This window comes from Ictalurus furcatus, chromosome 18 (assembly GCF_023375685.1).
Source record: "Ictalurus furcatus strain D&B chromosome 18, Billie_1.0, whole genome shotgun sequence".
Taxonomy (NCBI): domain Eukaryota; kingdom Metazoa; phylum Chordata; class Actinopteri; order Siluriformes; family Ictaluridae; genus Ictalurus; species Ictalurus furcatus.
The window spans coordinates 15,852,082-15,863,537 of NC_071272.1; the positions used below are offsets into that span (position 1 = coordinate 15,852,082).

The following is an 11,456-nucleotide window of genomic DNA, read 5'->3' on the forward strand; positions in this document are numbered from 1 at the left end:
TGGATCCTGAGATTTGTAGGCTAGTGGTCGCCCGTTTGACACATTTTTTCCCATACAAAGCCGACATATGGCTTCATCCAAATTTATTGGTTCAACTCGTTCGTTTGAATCCCTAATGTTCCCAGACTTCCGATGTAACATGGTTTCCCAACAAGATCCATCACAGCAGCAGAACCCGAAGTGAAATAGCTGAATTCGCCTGACTGGATTTTGCTGAGCTCAAACAAACCCACGCCATACTAACAGACACCATATAAGGAGTTTGATTATGATTATGCAATTTGCGCATTAATATAAATCTCCCACTATATAGTAAGTTATAAATACAAATTAATATTGCAACTGTTATTATTATTACACTTGTATACAAAACATTGTACTTTGTACTTGTCATAGTGACCACTCAAGCAGAAACATTAACGTGGCATGTGGTGTGACCACCGCAGGTGGCAAACTACCAGTGGTGGTGTGGTTGTCATGGCCACCATCACAGCCCTAGACATCAAAAAAAAAAAAAAAAGATTTACTAATTGTGATAATTCCAAATAGACTAATTCAGTTCAGGATTAGTTTAGACAGAATAAGTTGATTGTGATAATTGTTCTGAAGCCAGTCAATAATTGGATAATAAGTCTGGAGAGGCTATGAAGTTTTCTTTTAATTTAATTCAATTGTGGCAACATTCTGGTTCATACTTGCTCATCTGAAGAGACTGCAGTTTCTTTTAAGTAGGTGTAGTCCAGTCTCAGCCTGCTGGTATTCTCCAATTTATGCCTACTTTTCATTTTATAATGGGGTCACAGTTTAGATGTTTTTTCTTCCTTTTTCCTTTTAAATGTAAGTTACAAAATAACAAAAAGGTTCTTATTCCAGTTTCTATAGTTCTTCATATTTGCGTTCCATTATTAAACACACCTGAGCCATCAGCCTTCTACACCTTTAATTACTTGACTCAGGTGGTTGGGCTTCTGCATTAACTGGACTCAGGAATAATTTAACTGAATGCCATGTTGTGCTCATTTTATTCTGTATTTTATTCTAATTAAAGGACAAACGTGTTGTAACAAGTGCTGCCATAATCTTTACATTTACATCTACAAGCAAGAATTGACAAAACCGTCTAAAATGTGTATTAAGTTGCGATGGTAGAAATGTGCAGCATAGGTCACCATGTTGCAGCATTTATTTTAAAATCCAAACATAAGTTCATTATAGTTGCTGAGATGATAAACAGTAATAATGATGTAAATCAAGTTCCATACTTGGGGAATTTTATTTGCAGAAAAACTACAGATATCCAGATATGATAATGAACACAAAATATCATGAGTGCATCACATCATATAATAGAATATTAAAATAATATATATAAAATTAAATATTATAAAGTAATATAAAGAGAAATATTAGGAAACGGTCATTACTACTCCAACTAAAATCAGGAAGATTTTATTTTCAATGTAGTGGCACTTAAAACATCGATTATACTGTTTCTCATTCCATAAAAAGAAATTTGCTTACTCTTCACACACAATGACGTGCCTTTATTACATGGATCTAAAAGTTACACTAAAAGTTCAAATAAGACCAACATGCAAACCATGAAGCATTCAATTAGTTGATACTACATTGGTTATGTGCTATTAAATATGGCAATATACTCTAATACATATTTAATATAACTTGGATAACAGTGTAAAACTTTATGTGTTAGTTGTTAGCCGTGTCTGCGTTGACGTAATCTGGCTCATCTGTTAGAAAGATAACGGTAAACGTGAGCATTGGTGTATCATCATCCATCAACATCACGATTATCATTAAATAACAGTACTGCTCGTTACCATCGTCGTCAGGTTTGCTGTTTTGCAGGAATTCTGTGTTTTCATAATCGTAACTGTCTGTTACCACATGGGCAGGAAGAACATTTTTGATTGGTTTCAGACAAAATAAATGATACATATAATAATTACAACACATTGTGTACACACACACACACACACACACACACACACACACATATATATATATATATATATATATATATATATATATATATATATATATATATATATATATATATATAAAATTTATTTATTTTTTTTAAAGAACTATGTGTCTCACCTGAGTCATGTTGAACATCTTGCGTTGGAAAAATATTTGCGTAGTCTCCGATGTCATCTGTATAACATAAATAGTTACGTATACCAGTGTTAGTAGAGGTAGTCCACACAAAAGAAAAGTTTACCAATGGAAAATCGAATTAGCAATTGAAAACGTCCTCGTCTTCACTGACACCTGCCTGTAACATTTTTGGTAAACAGACTCTATCTTCAGACAACCTGAAAGTTTGTACTGCAGTCTGCAGTTACAGCAGAACATGTGTGCTAATCTTCATCTAGCTGTCAGATGCAGTGGTTTCTCGTGACATTTCGCTCAACAGCACAGGGGCCAACCTGAACACTTCCTTTCTTCTCTCATTTAAATACAATCGACATACAAGAGGGGTAAAGAGCAAATAAACATCTGTTCATCTGGTGTTCTTACTCACCATCATCTAAAACATTGTTATTGTGTGGCGGTGTTGCTATTGGGTCTCTAAAAGCAAATCAGGGGAGGAATAGAGTTAGTTGGTTATTCAGAAATAAAGAATAAAGGAATAGTTTAGCCAGACAGTAAACACACATTTTTACTCCTCAGCCAGAAAAGTAAATCATGTAAGACATCTCTAGTATCTAAAGTTGCTTAGTTTTTATCTGGAGCTATGAGCCTAATATACTTAGCAGCTAAGTAAGCAGTTTAGCATTGAACAAACCTCATACCAAAACCAGAACACATTCACCTTAAACATTGTCGAGTTCAATAACTTGAACACAATTTCATATGGTTTATGACACTGTATGACACTGTTATCTTAAAAAATAATAAAGTGAGGTTAGGTTATGCGACTAAAACACAGATGTTGTGGCCATCTTGAAGCCAAATGACATCCATTATGCCAAAATGGTGTACATGTATACTGTATTCCACATACTATTCCTTATAGTAGTATGCATTATAGTATGCAGTAATGTGAGCGTTAGGTATACTACACAGTCATGTGACCACCTGTCAGTCAAATTTATTTGCAAATGCACTTCTTTCAGAAATAACAATGTTTCTGTGTTTTCACACTTACTGTCACCTGTTTCCTGGTGTTCCTGAATGTGTTCACTTTTAGTGATTAAAACAAAGGTGGGAAATCATGTATAAAAAATTTAAAGGCAAGTAAATAAAGCTCAAGTTTTCATTTTGAAATACGGCAGAAGTGCAAAAACACAGTCATTTGGTAATTAGCGTAGCCAGCTAAGTTTCATGTCTGTATCAAGCATTCAGCTGTTAAAGGCAAAAAATAAAATAAAATGGATGAAAATATTATCCTATTCCTAATGGACTAGTATTTATTGATCATTTAAATAGTAATATGTAGCCTATTCCTCAATTTATTCCAGAATATATTTGATCAATTCAGTACGAAATTCACATACATGAATAAACACAGAACTAACTATATATTTTTTCTTGAACATAAGTAGAAACGTTCATATTCATCATTGACTACAAAAAATATATAGTGAAAATATTTTGAATATAGGTGAACTTCTGTGATATTTCTAATTAACAGAGTAAAACAACAAAAAAAAAACCAACATAATAATAAAAAAATATATAGTTAGTTCTGTGTTTAAATATACTCATTTCATTTATAGATTGTGTAAAAGCCTTTTTCCAAAATAAGGCACATAGTGGCTTCACAACCTTCATAACCTTCCATTCACCAGCACGGTGTTTTAACCACTGACCTAAAACTGCCCCCAATTACCTCCTATAACAAATAAAGTCCATCACTTACACATAGGTGGGTTCCATACTGCCAAGAATTGCTGTTAAAGGGGGATATAAAGGAAAGAGAGATTTAGGGTGCAATTACTTATAACATGAGCCAATATTCAGAAAGCTGACAGGTGGAATATCAGCCTACATTTTTTAATGTTCTCGTAACTGCCCCCATGGTCCTGGACAGCTGCTGGAAAAACAAGCCGAGAAATATACAGTGTTACTGCTGATCATTTCTGACTGTACAAAATCAAAATAAATTTCTCCCCGTAGTACTTACTCTCCAGCTGGCTCTTAGGTGTGTGTGCGACAGTTCTGTAAAAATAAAACGCTGCACGTCAGTAGACTGATTTAATTGCTAATTATGGCTGAATTGAATTGCATTGAATACATCAGATCAGATTATGATTAATATGAGGAAATAAAAGGTAAATATGATAAGTATTCGCAGTACATTTCCGCCGAACTCTGACACGGATTTGTGCTCATCTGGTTAGTTCTCGTCACTGTAAAGGCAAAACAAATCATTTAAGATATATATTAAATGAGCATTCAATCCGCTTTACAGTTTGACTTCAGTTTATTTCATGCTTCCATGATAGGCAGTTTAGTACACAGTAACTCTGTGTAGCTTGTTCATAAATGTCAAGATGAGGAAGAATAAAATGAAAGTGAAACGCCATAAAAAGGGGTGAATAACGTTGGTGTCATAGCTTTAAGGAAATTAAAAATACATTTCCACAGACGTGTATGATCCCAGGCATGCCATAAGTAACAGAATGATTACCAGCAGCCACTACAGTTTCATTCATATTCATATTTATATTTATGTTCTTATTCTTAAACTTATTATTTGGCTTGATGTTCATGCTTCATAATTATTCTTTATTGTACTAAGTCTTAGTTACTCAAACAGAATTTTTAATGTCAGGACACATAACAAAATGTGCTGCATTTCTGAAGAGCACTTTAGCACTGGATATAAGCAGACATGGTAGCTAATTATATCAGATGCTTTAAAACCACTGGTTCAGTCACAGACTTGTATCTTTAAATGGACATAATGTTCACCACATTGTACTAAACGTCTGCACATAAAAAAAAAAAATTTAAAAAGCAAAATCTTTGACTGTGCTGAATGTGACTAAATGCTAAATCTGAATGTTTTAATTTTTTTTACATTTCACACTGTTTTGCTGACGGAAAATCAGTAACACTGGCAGTGGTATAGGCCTTACTCTGGTCACAAATATGACGCATTATATTAATCTATAAAACTGGGAAACATCCCCAATAATCAATAAACAGTGAGAACACAGAGGCAGTAATAAAAAAAAACTGCTTTTCACCTGTTTTTGACCTTGTCACAGCAAATTTGCTCCCCCCTCGGTGACTGGATAAAGCCAGAATAAAACAATATAAACCTTTATCCTGCTCTATCATTTACACATATAGCATTTAAATGAGAACAAAAAAGATCAATTATTTATTAAAGACTATAATACAGGGTGTCCCCAAAGTCTCCATACATAGGGGAAATGAACACTTTCTATCTAAATGACTTCCAGAATTTTTCAACGTATTGAAAGCATTCTCATGGCTGGATCAGGAAGCTGTCTCAAGGTTGTGATGGACATGCAATTAAATGCTTAACACCAGATGTGTTAACACGAGTTCATCCTGAGTAAGAGAGATGACTATTGTGTGTTAACAAAGAAATGGCAATGGCACATGCTGTAATAAATTCACCAGAAAAAAATAATCTCAGACATCTTACAATATTTGTGGAACATATAGTTGGTTACTCTCCTGTACAATCACTGCAAAAGAACAAAACAAAATCAAAACAATATTTTGCTAGTTTATATTTTGCAGTAATAATGCATGGCCATATTCATGGAGGCATAAAACAAGCGTGTGTGTGGAACGGCACTCACTAGTTTTCTTCCTACAGCGTATGCAGAGAGCACAGATGAAGCTCAGGGTGGAGACGGACAGGAAGGCAAGGACAGCACCTTGCAGGCTTGTGACCTCAATCATAACTTCAAAGCAAAAAAAAAGGAACTGATCCCATCAGAAGATGCATCACATTTCCTAGCAAATTTACGGCCACAGCACCAGCCATGTTTGGAAATAATATTCCATTAAGCAGGCCTGATCAGGTACATATGAATACCAGAAGCATAGCAGTGATGTTTAGCAAAACATTAAACAAGCTGTTTAGATATACTTGTCAGACATACACTACCACTACACTTTCTTTTTCTTGACAGAGACAAAATAAAAAAGTACAGAATGTCAAATGTACTAAGTAAGGAATAAAATGTGATAAGACATGCTGTCATTGGAAAATAATCAACACCAGGGTGGTTTGATGCAGCTGCTGTTTCCACCCAGAAGTTGATTATTTTCCAATAACAGCAAACCCTGGAACATTTGCAAAACAATTTATTTCCTGTTATCAATTATGTTATCACAGCGATAAACAATCATTTACTCACCAGCCTTTTTTCCTCTCTTGAAGTTATTTGACAAGAAAACCACAGCTTGTCATGTTACAAAGAAACCAGAAAGCACAAAGCCCTCTGCTCTCAAGACTTTCCAGTGGAGGAAAACTTACTGACTGTTCAAAAGTGCTGACACTGGAGACTCCTTCTGTAAATGTTAAATAAACAAGCTTACAGAAAGCTTCACCATATCATAGGTGTCAAAAATTACAAATTTTTCTTTGTTAAATAACAACATTTTAAAAATCTGTTTGTTATTAGGTTTAGATTAGATGGCATGTCTGTTATAGAAGTCCCTGTGTAACTCCAGAAACGATAATGAATTAGAATGAGTGCGTTACTATAAACCTGCGATTTGAATTACAGCTGGCATTGTTCTCAGAGCTGCTGCTGTAGAAAATTGATCAATACTTTCTGACCAAATAGTTTGTAGAATTCAGCAGCGCTGTAGCTTAAGGAATCATTTTAAACAGAGGTATCATCAGTGATCTCAATATTTGGGCCTAAGAATACATTAAGTGAGTGCTTTATTAAAAGGAACTGCACTTGGAGGGTTAAGCCTATAGATAAAAGATCACAGATAGTTCTAGTATTAACCATAAGACAATATCCTGTATGTGTTATGTTCTGTGTGCCTATTTAATGAATAGAATTTACAGAGATTTTTCAATAAAATCACAATTACAACTTAGTTCTTTTGTACCATTTCCACACTTCCACCTTCTAAAGTAATATTAGATAGATTGAACCCTATCTTCAGCTAAAATGTTGAGGGAGCTGTAGTCGACTGAAGCTTATTGAACTTTTGGACATAAAAGTACACAAGACACTATAACCGTGCTAGTTACTAGCATTAATTCCTCTTATGCCCAATTTTTGTTTGTTTTCATGTAAGATACTAACACACATGATGCAAGTAAAATAATCATTTAAGTAGAATATGCAAGACGCCATTACTTTTGGTTTCATCTGAAGTTAGTATTTGCCATTGCTGTTCATCCTTTACAAGTGTCTTCCTTATGTTATAGATGGATGTAATATGATTAAAAGCTGTATTATGTGATTTCTCTCTTTTTCCTTGTTAATCACCTTTCTTATAATCTTAAGCTGACTAAATTCACCGTGTTCAGAGAATCTTTTTGCTGAAGCCACCAAGGTTTTTTTTTTTGTCCATCTGTTACAACTTGCAATAACTTAAATAAATAAATAAATAAATAAATAAATTCCAGTATTTATTAGTTTAGCAAGATCTTTAAAAGTTACCTTAAACAGCGTGTCAGTGTGTGCCCATTGCAATTGCTTCCAGTCTCAGGTCTCAAGGTCTGATAAAAAAAAAAAAAAGTACAGGGCGAGAAGTGCTACTTCCTGTTTCAAACTGAACCTCACCACATCCGTGTTTCGTGCGCCGGACACAGGTTAGGAGACCACCACAAAGTCTATGTGCTACACATCTGTTGTTGTTGGATTTTTTTGTAGGTCTATAAAGAATTGAACAAATTTTATACTCCTGTAATTATATTACAAATTATTTACTATATTGGATTTTATAAGAAAGTCTGTCAAGTCTGCTGAAAAGTTTACGCACACGGTTCCTCAAGGTTATTTAGCGTTCCTAAAGGGTTTCATTTTGAACCCTCTCTGACAGGTACACAGAGTTTTTAACCTTATTTTTTTTTGTTTTTATGAGCTTAAAAAGTATGCTTTTAAAAAAAAAAAGTAGTACTTGTTCAACTGTTCATCATGCATTTAAAAAAGGAGTAACATTTAAAAAAAAAAAAAAAAGATAATATATTCACTGATATTTGCATATTTAACTTGTATACAAAAATAAGGGCACTGTTAAAAATTAAATAAACATTATAGTGTCATGCCAGTACACTGTTATTTAAAAAAAAAAAGTTAATTAAATATTTTTCAGGCAAGGACACAGGCATCTTTTTAAGTCATTCAATAACTGGAGAGATATTTTTTATTAAAATACTCGCTTCACTCTGAAATTAGGAATAGATCATTTCTGTATATTGAACATGTGAAATATTAACTTTTCTCCTCTTAAAGTTTTTTTTTTTATAATTGGTGGATTTAAACCTAAGAGTGTAATATAAATAATAACTTATATAGTAGATGGTATCTTCTCAATGCTCTGTAAAAAACAAAAACAAAAAAAAACAGTTCCCACAACCACCTGCATTTCACACTCGGCTGTGCGGGACAAATACAGTCTAGGTGAGATTTGCATACGAACAGAAACATGCTAAAAGGTCACGTATTAAGACACAAGAAGGCACTCCTAAAATACTTGAGCAATGCTTTTCCTTTGAGCTGGGTTGTGACAGCTGTTACATGTGACTCTGCTGCATGTGACATCTTTAATAACATTTAGATCTTGTTTAACTTTTGAGAGAAATTTCGACGTCTTTTCTGGTGGTGGAATGTACATACATGCTTCTATCACACATAAGCAAGTGTCTGACGCTGTACGTTTTAAGGGGGTCAGTGTGTTTTCCGCTGATGTGACAGATTTTATGGTTATGTTAGTAATATTACATAATGACATCTGTCAGACCTCAGACAAGTGAAGACTGAAAGCCTACACAGTTGCATGCAAAGATGTACATCAAATTAGATTAGGTTATATTATATGGTAAGTTTGTTTTGGGCCTTGATAACCCCCTTAACCTCCAACTGCTCAGCGCTACACTATATTAAATCTAAGCTTCATCAATGGCTTCTACTTGAAACTGTAGAACATTTAAGGCTTCAGGATTTTTTTGTTCTTGGATTGGATTCTGTCTCACTTATAAGCCACTTTTGATAAAAGCACCTGCCAAATGAAAAAAACAAACAAACAATAAGAACAACAACAACAAAAAAAGAACAGTCCGTGTCCACCTTTAAGCTCATCTCACATCTGTTTAAAAGAGATATACACGACATCATTAAATGGACACTTTTTTTATTGGGTCTTACCACCATATGAATTTAAAAACTAGGAATGTTTTATTGATTATGAAAATACAAAACAACCCAATGTCATTGAGTTGATGGAATCTTGAAGTATGTGAGGAGTTTTTGTGGAAATAAACAGCTGGAGGGTATTTTAGGAAGCAATATTCAGGCCAATGGTTTGCCATTCAGTGTTTTAAAGAAGCTGGATGATTTTGTTTCTTCAGTAAACACTGGTTGAGACTGAGGAAGGAAAAAGAACATCATTAATTACACCTCTCTTAACACATTAGGTTTGTTAAAATTACCCATAGACCAAATGTTTTCCTAATGAATAATAAATCTGCTTGAGGTTTTTATTTATTTATTTTTACAAAGAAAGATTAGAAATTATACAGCAGAAGCTCTTATATAGAGTATTAAATTTGGTGATTCAGTACCCCTAACACTTGTGTGTACAATACTGAGACTTTCCAAAGAGATTTAATCATGAAAAATCATTTTACATAGTTCAATGTGACTTCAATATCATCCATTATCACAGACAAGGATCAGTAGTGACATTACAAAAAGAAATTCATCTTGTGTGAGAGGATAAATACTTACGAGCACTGCTGCTCAAGCTGGATGACATATAGCTGCTCCCAGCTCCTCCTAGCCCTCCTCCTCCTCCAAATCCCATTCCAAGACCACTTCCAATGCCACCTCCGAGACCACTTCCAAGACCACCTCCGAGACCTCCTACACCCAGGCCTAGACCATAGCCATATCCACCTCCAAGGCCAAAGCCAGCACCTCCAAGGCCAAGGCCTGCACCTCCTCCCAGTCCTCCTCCTCCTCCTCCTCCTGCAGCGAGAGCCAGAGCAGCTCCAGCACCTCCTGCTGTGCCTCCAGCTGCTCCTCCTACTGCTGTCTTAGACATGTGCACTGTGATACCGCCCCCAGACTTCAGCCTAGGTCACAACACACACACACACACACACACACACACACACATCACACTGACATTCACTGCATGATCATGAGCTGACATTTAGAAACACATGGCTGATTGAGAAATGCTTCTTATACAATAACTACAATGTATACTACAGTTACAGTGCCAGTCAAAGGTTTTTGAACATGCTAGCTTTTAGCATTATTGTTTCAAGGACCTGAAATTTAAATACTTTAAAATTTGATAAGCTAACCAAAGAACAGATATAAGTACGAGAACTCGAGAAATGTTTATTATTAAATCACCGAATGCATAAATCTTAATCAGACTAATTAGCTACTTATAGCATATTTATGTTTACTATCTGTAGGCTTAACAGATTTACCCCACAAGTGATCGCACCATTAGTAAAGCATTTATTTAGAGCCTGATTAAGATCTGAAAGTGAGCAATTAAGACTTTTCCTTATTTAATTGCCATCTGTACTATTTTGCTTGGTCTGTGGCAATAGTATTGATTAAACAAAGAATAAAACATGATAGAGTGCATCATATTACACTGTCATGAATTATTTCCCAATAACAGCACTTCTCAGTGTGTTTTATTTTTCTTGACTCACAACAATTTACCAATAATTACAATTGTTTTTTTTTAAAAATGTATTTAAATCACTGTAATTTTTAATACATTTATAGCTACATTTACTGCTGTGGAATGTTCACAAAATAAATTACTTCCTGTTATCACTTACTTTATAGCAGCTACAAATAGTTGTTCCCTCACTAGCCTCTAAAGATAAAAAAAAAGTGCAGCTTGTCAGGTAATGGAGGAAACCCTCTGTCCTGAAGACTTTACTGCTGCTGAAAACTTACTGACTTACGATATATTGACACTGGAGACCCCTTCCATAAATATTGTTACAGATGTATTCTGTTTATTATTAGTCTTAGATAGATGTGGAGCACCCACAGTACAATTATCTCTTACTATAGAAACAATAACATATTAGAATGAGCAGATTTTTAATATAAACCTGTGATTTGAATCCCAGCCAGAATCCTTGTCAAAGCTGCTGTTATAGAAAATTAATCAACACATTCTAACCAATCAGATTTGAGAATTCAACAGTGTTGTGGTATAAGCTGTAATAAAACATTAAGAATGTTTGACTGTATATATTTTATAATATAACC

At 34.4% G+C, this 11,456-nt stretch overlaps 2 protein-coding genes across 4 annotated transcripts in view; both read right to left on the reverse strand.

Annotated features, from left to right (window-relative positions):
- Window positions 1-971: 971 nt before the first annotated feature.
- On the reverse strand, window positions 972-8,723 carry si:dkey-183i3.6 (LAT2 domain-containing protein). 3 transcript variants are annotated; one of them, XM_053648994.1, is made up of 13 exons: window positions 7,644-8,723; window positions 6,375-6,528; window positions 5,811-5,915; window positions 5,651-5,693; window positions 5,223-5,266; window positions 4,328-4,379; window positions 4,154-4,188; window positions 4,019-4,060; window positions 3,890-3,920; window positions 2,549-2,595; window positions 2,122-2,178; window positions 1,842-1,898; window positions 972-1,751 (listed from the first exon to the last, which is right to left on the reverse strand). In XM_053648994.1, the coding sequence occupies exons 3-13, from the start codon at window positions 5,911-5,913 to the stop codon at window positions 1,711-1,713; spliced, it is 552 nt and encodes a 183-aa protein (XP_053504969.1). In that variant the 5' UTR covers window positions 5,914-5,915; window positions 6,375-6,528; window positions 7,644-8,723; the 3' UTR covers window positions 972-1,710. The 3 variants fall into 3 exon arrangements, with proteins under 3 accessions (XP_053504969.1, XP_053504968.1, XP_053504970.1); XM_053648993.1 differs by having other exon boundaries at window positions 4,019-4,063; XM_053648995.1 differs by lacking the exons at window positions 6,375-6,528; window positions 7,644-8,723 and having other exon boundaries at window positions 4,019-4,063; window positions 5,223-5,693; window positions 5,811-5,905.
- Window positions 8,724-9,319: 596 nt separating this feature from the next.
- si:dkey-183i3.5 (uncharacterized protein LOC566445 homolog) overlaps window positions 9,320-11,456 on the reverse strand; it is a 7,546-nt gene continuing 5,409 nt past the window's right edge. The window contains exons 9-10 of the mRNA XM_053648985.1: window positions 9,933-10,279; window positions 9,320-9,569 (exon numbers count right to left, since the gene is read on the reverse strand). Coding sequence (XP_053504960.1) covers window positions 9,550-9,569; window positions 9,933-10,279 — 367 coding nt within the window. The 3' untranslated portion in view covers window positions 9,320-9,549. The remainder of the gene's footprint in view (window positions 9,570-9,932; window positions 10,280-11,456) is intronic.

Coding starts and splice junctions, on each gene's coding strand:
- si:dkey-183i3.6 (XM_053648993.1), bottom strand. CDS start 5,913: ATGATTGAGGTCACAAGCCTGCAAGGTGCTGTCCTTGCCTTCCTGTCC. Junction 4,189..4,327: donor TGTCAGAGTTCGGCGGAAAT/GTACTGCGAATA, acceptor TTATTTTTACAG/AACTGTCGCACACACACCTA. Junction 2,596..3,889: donor AGTATGGAACCCACCTATGT/GTAAGTGATGGA, acceptor ATTTGCTTTTAG/AGACCCAATAGCAACACCGC.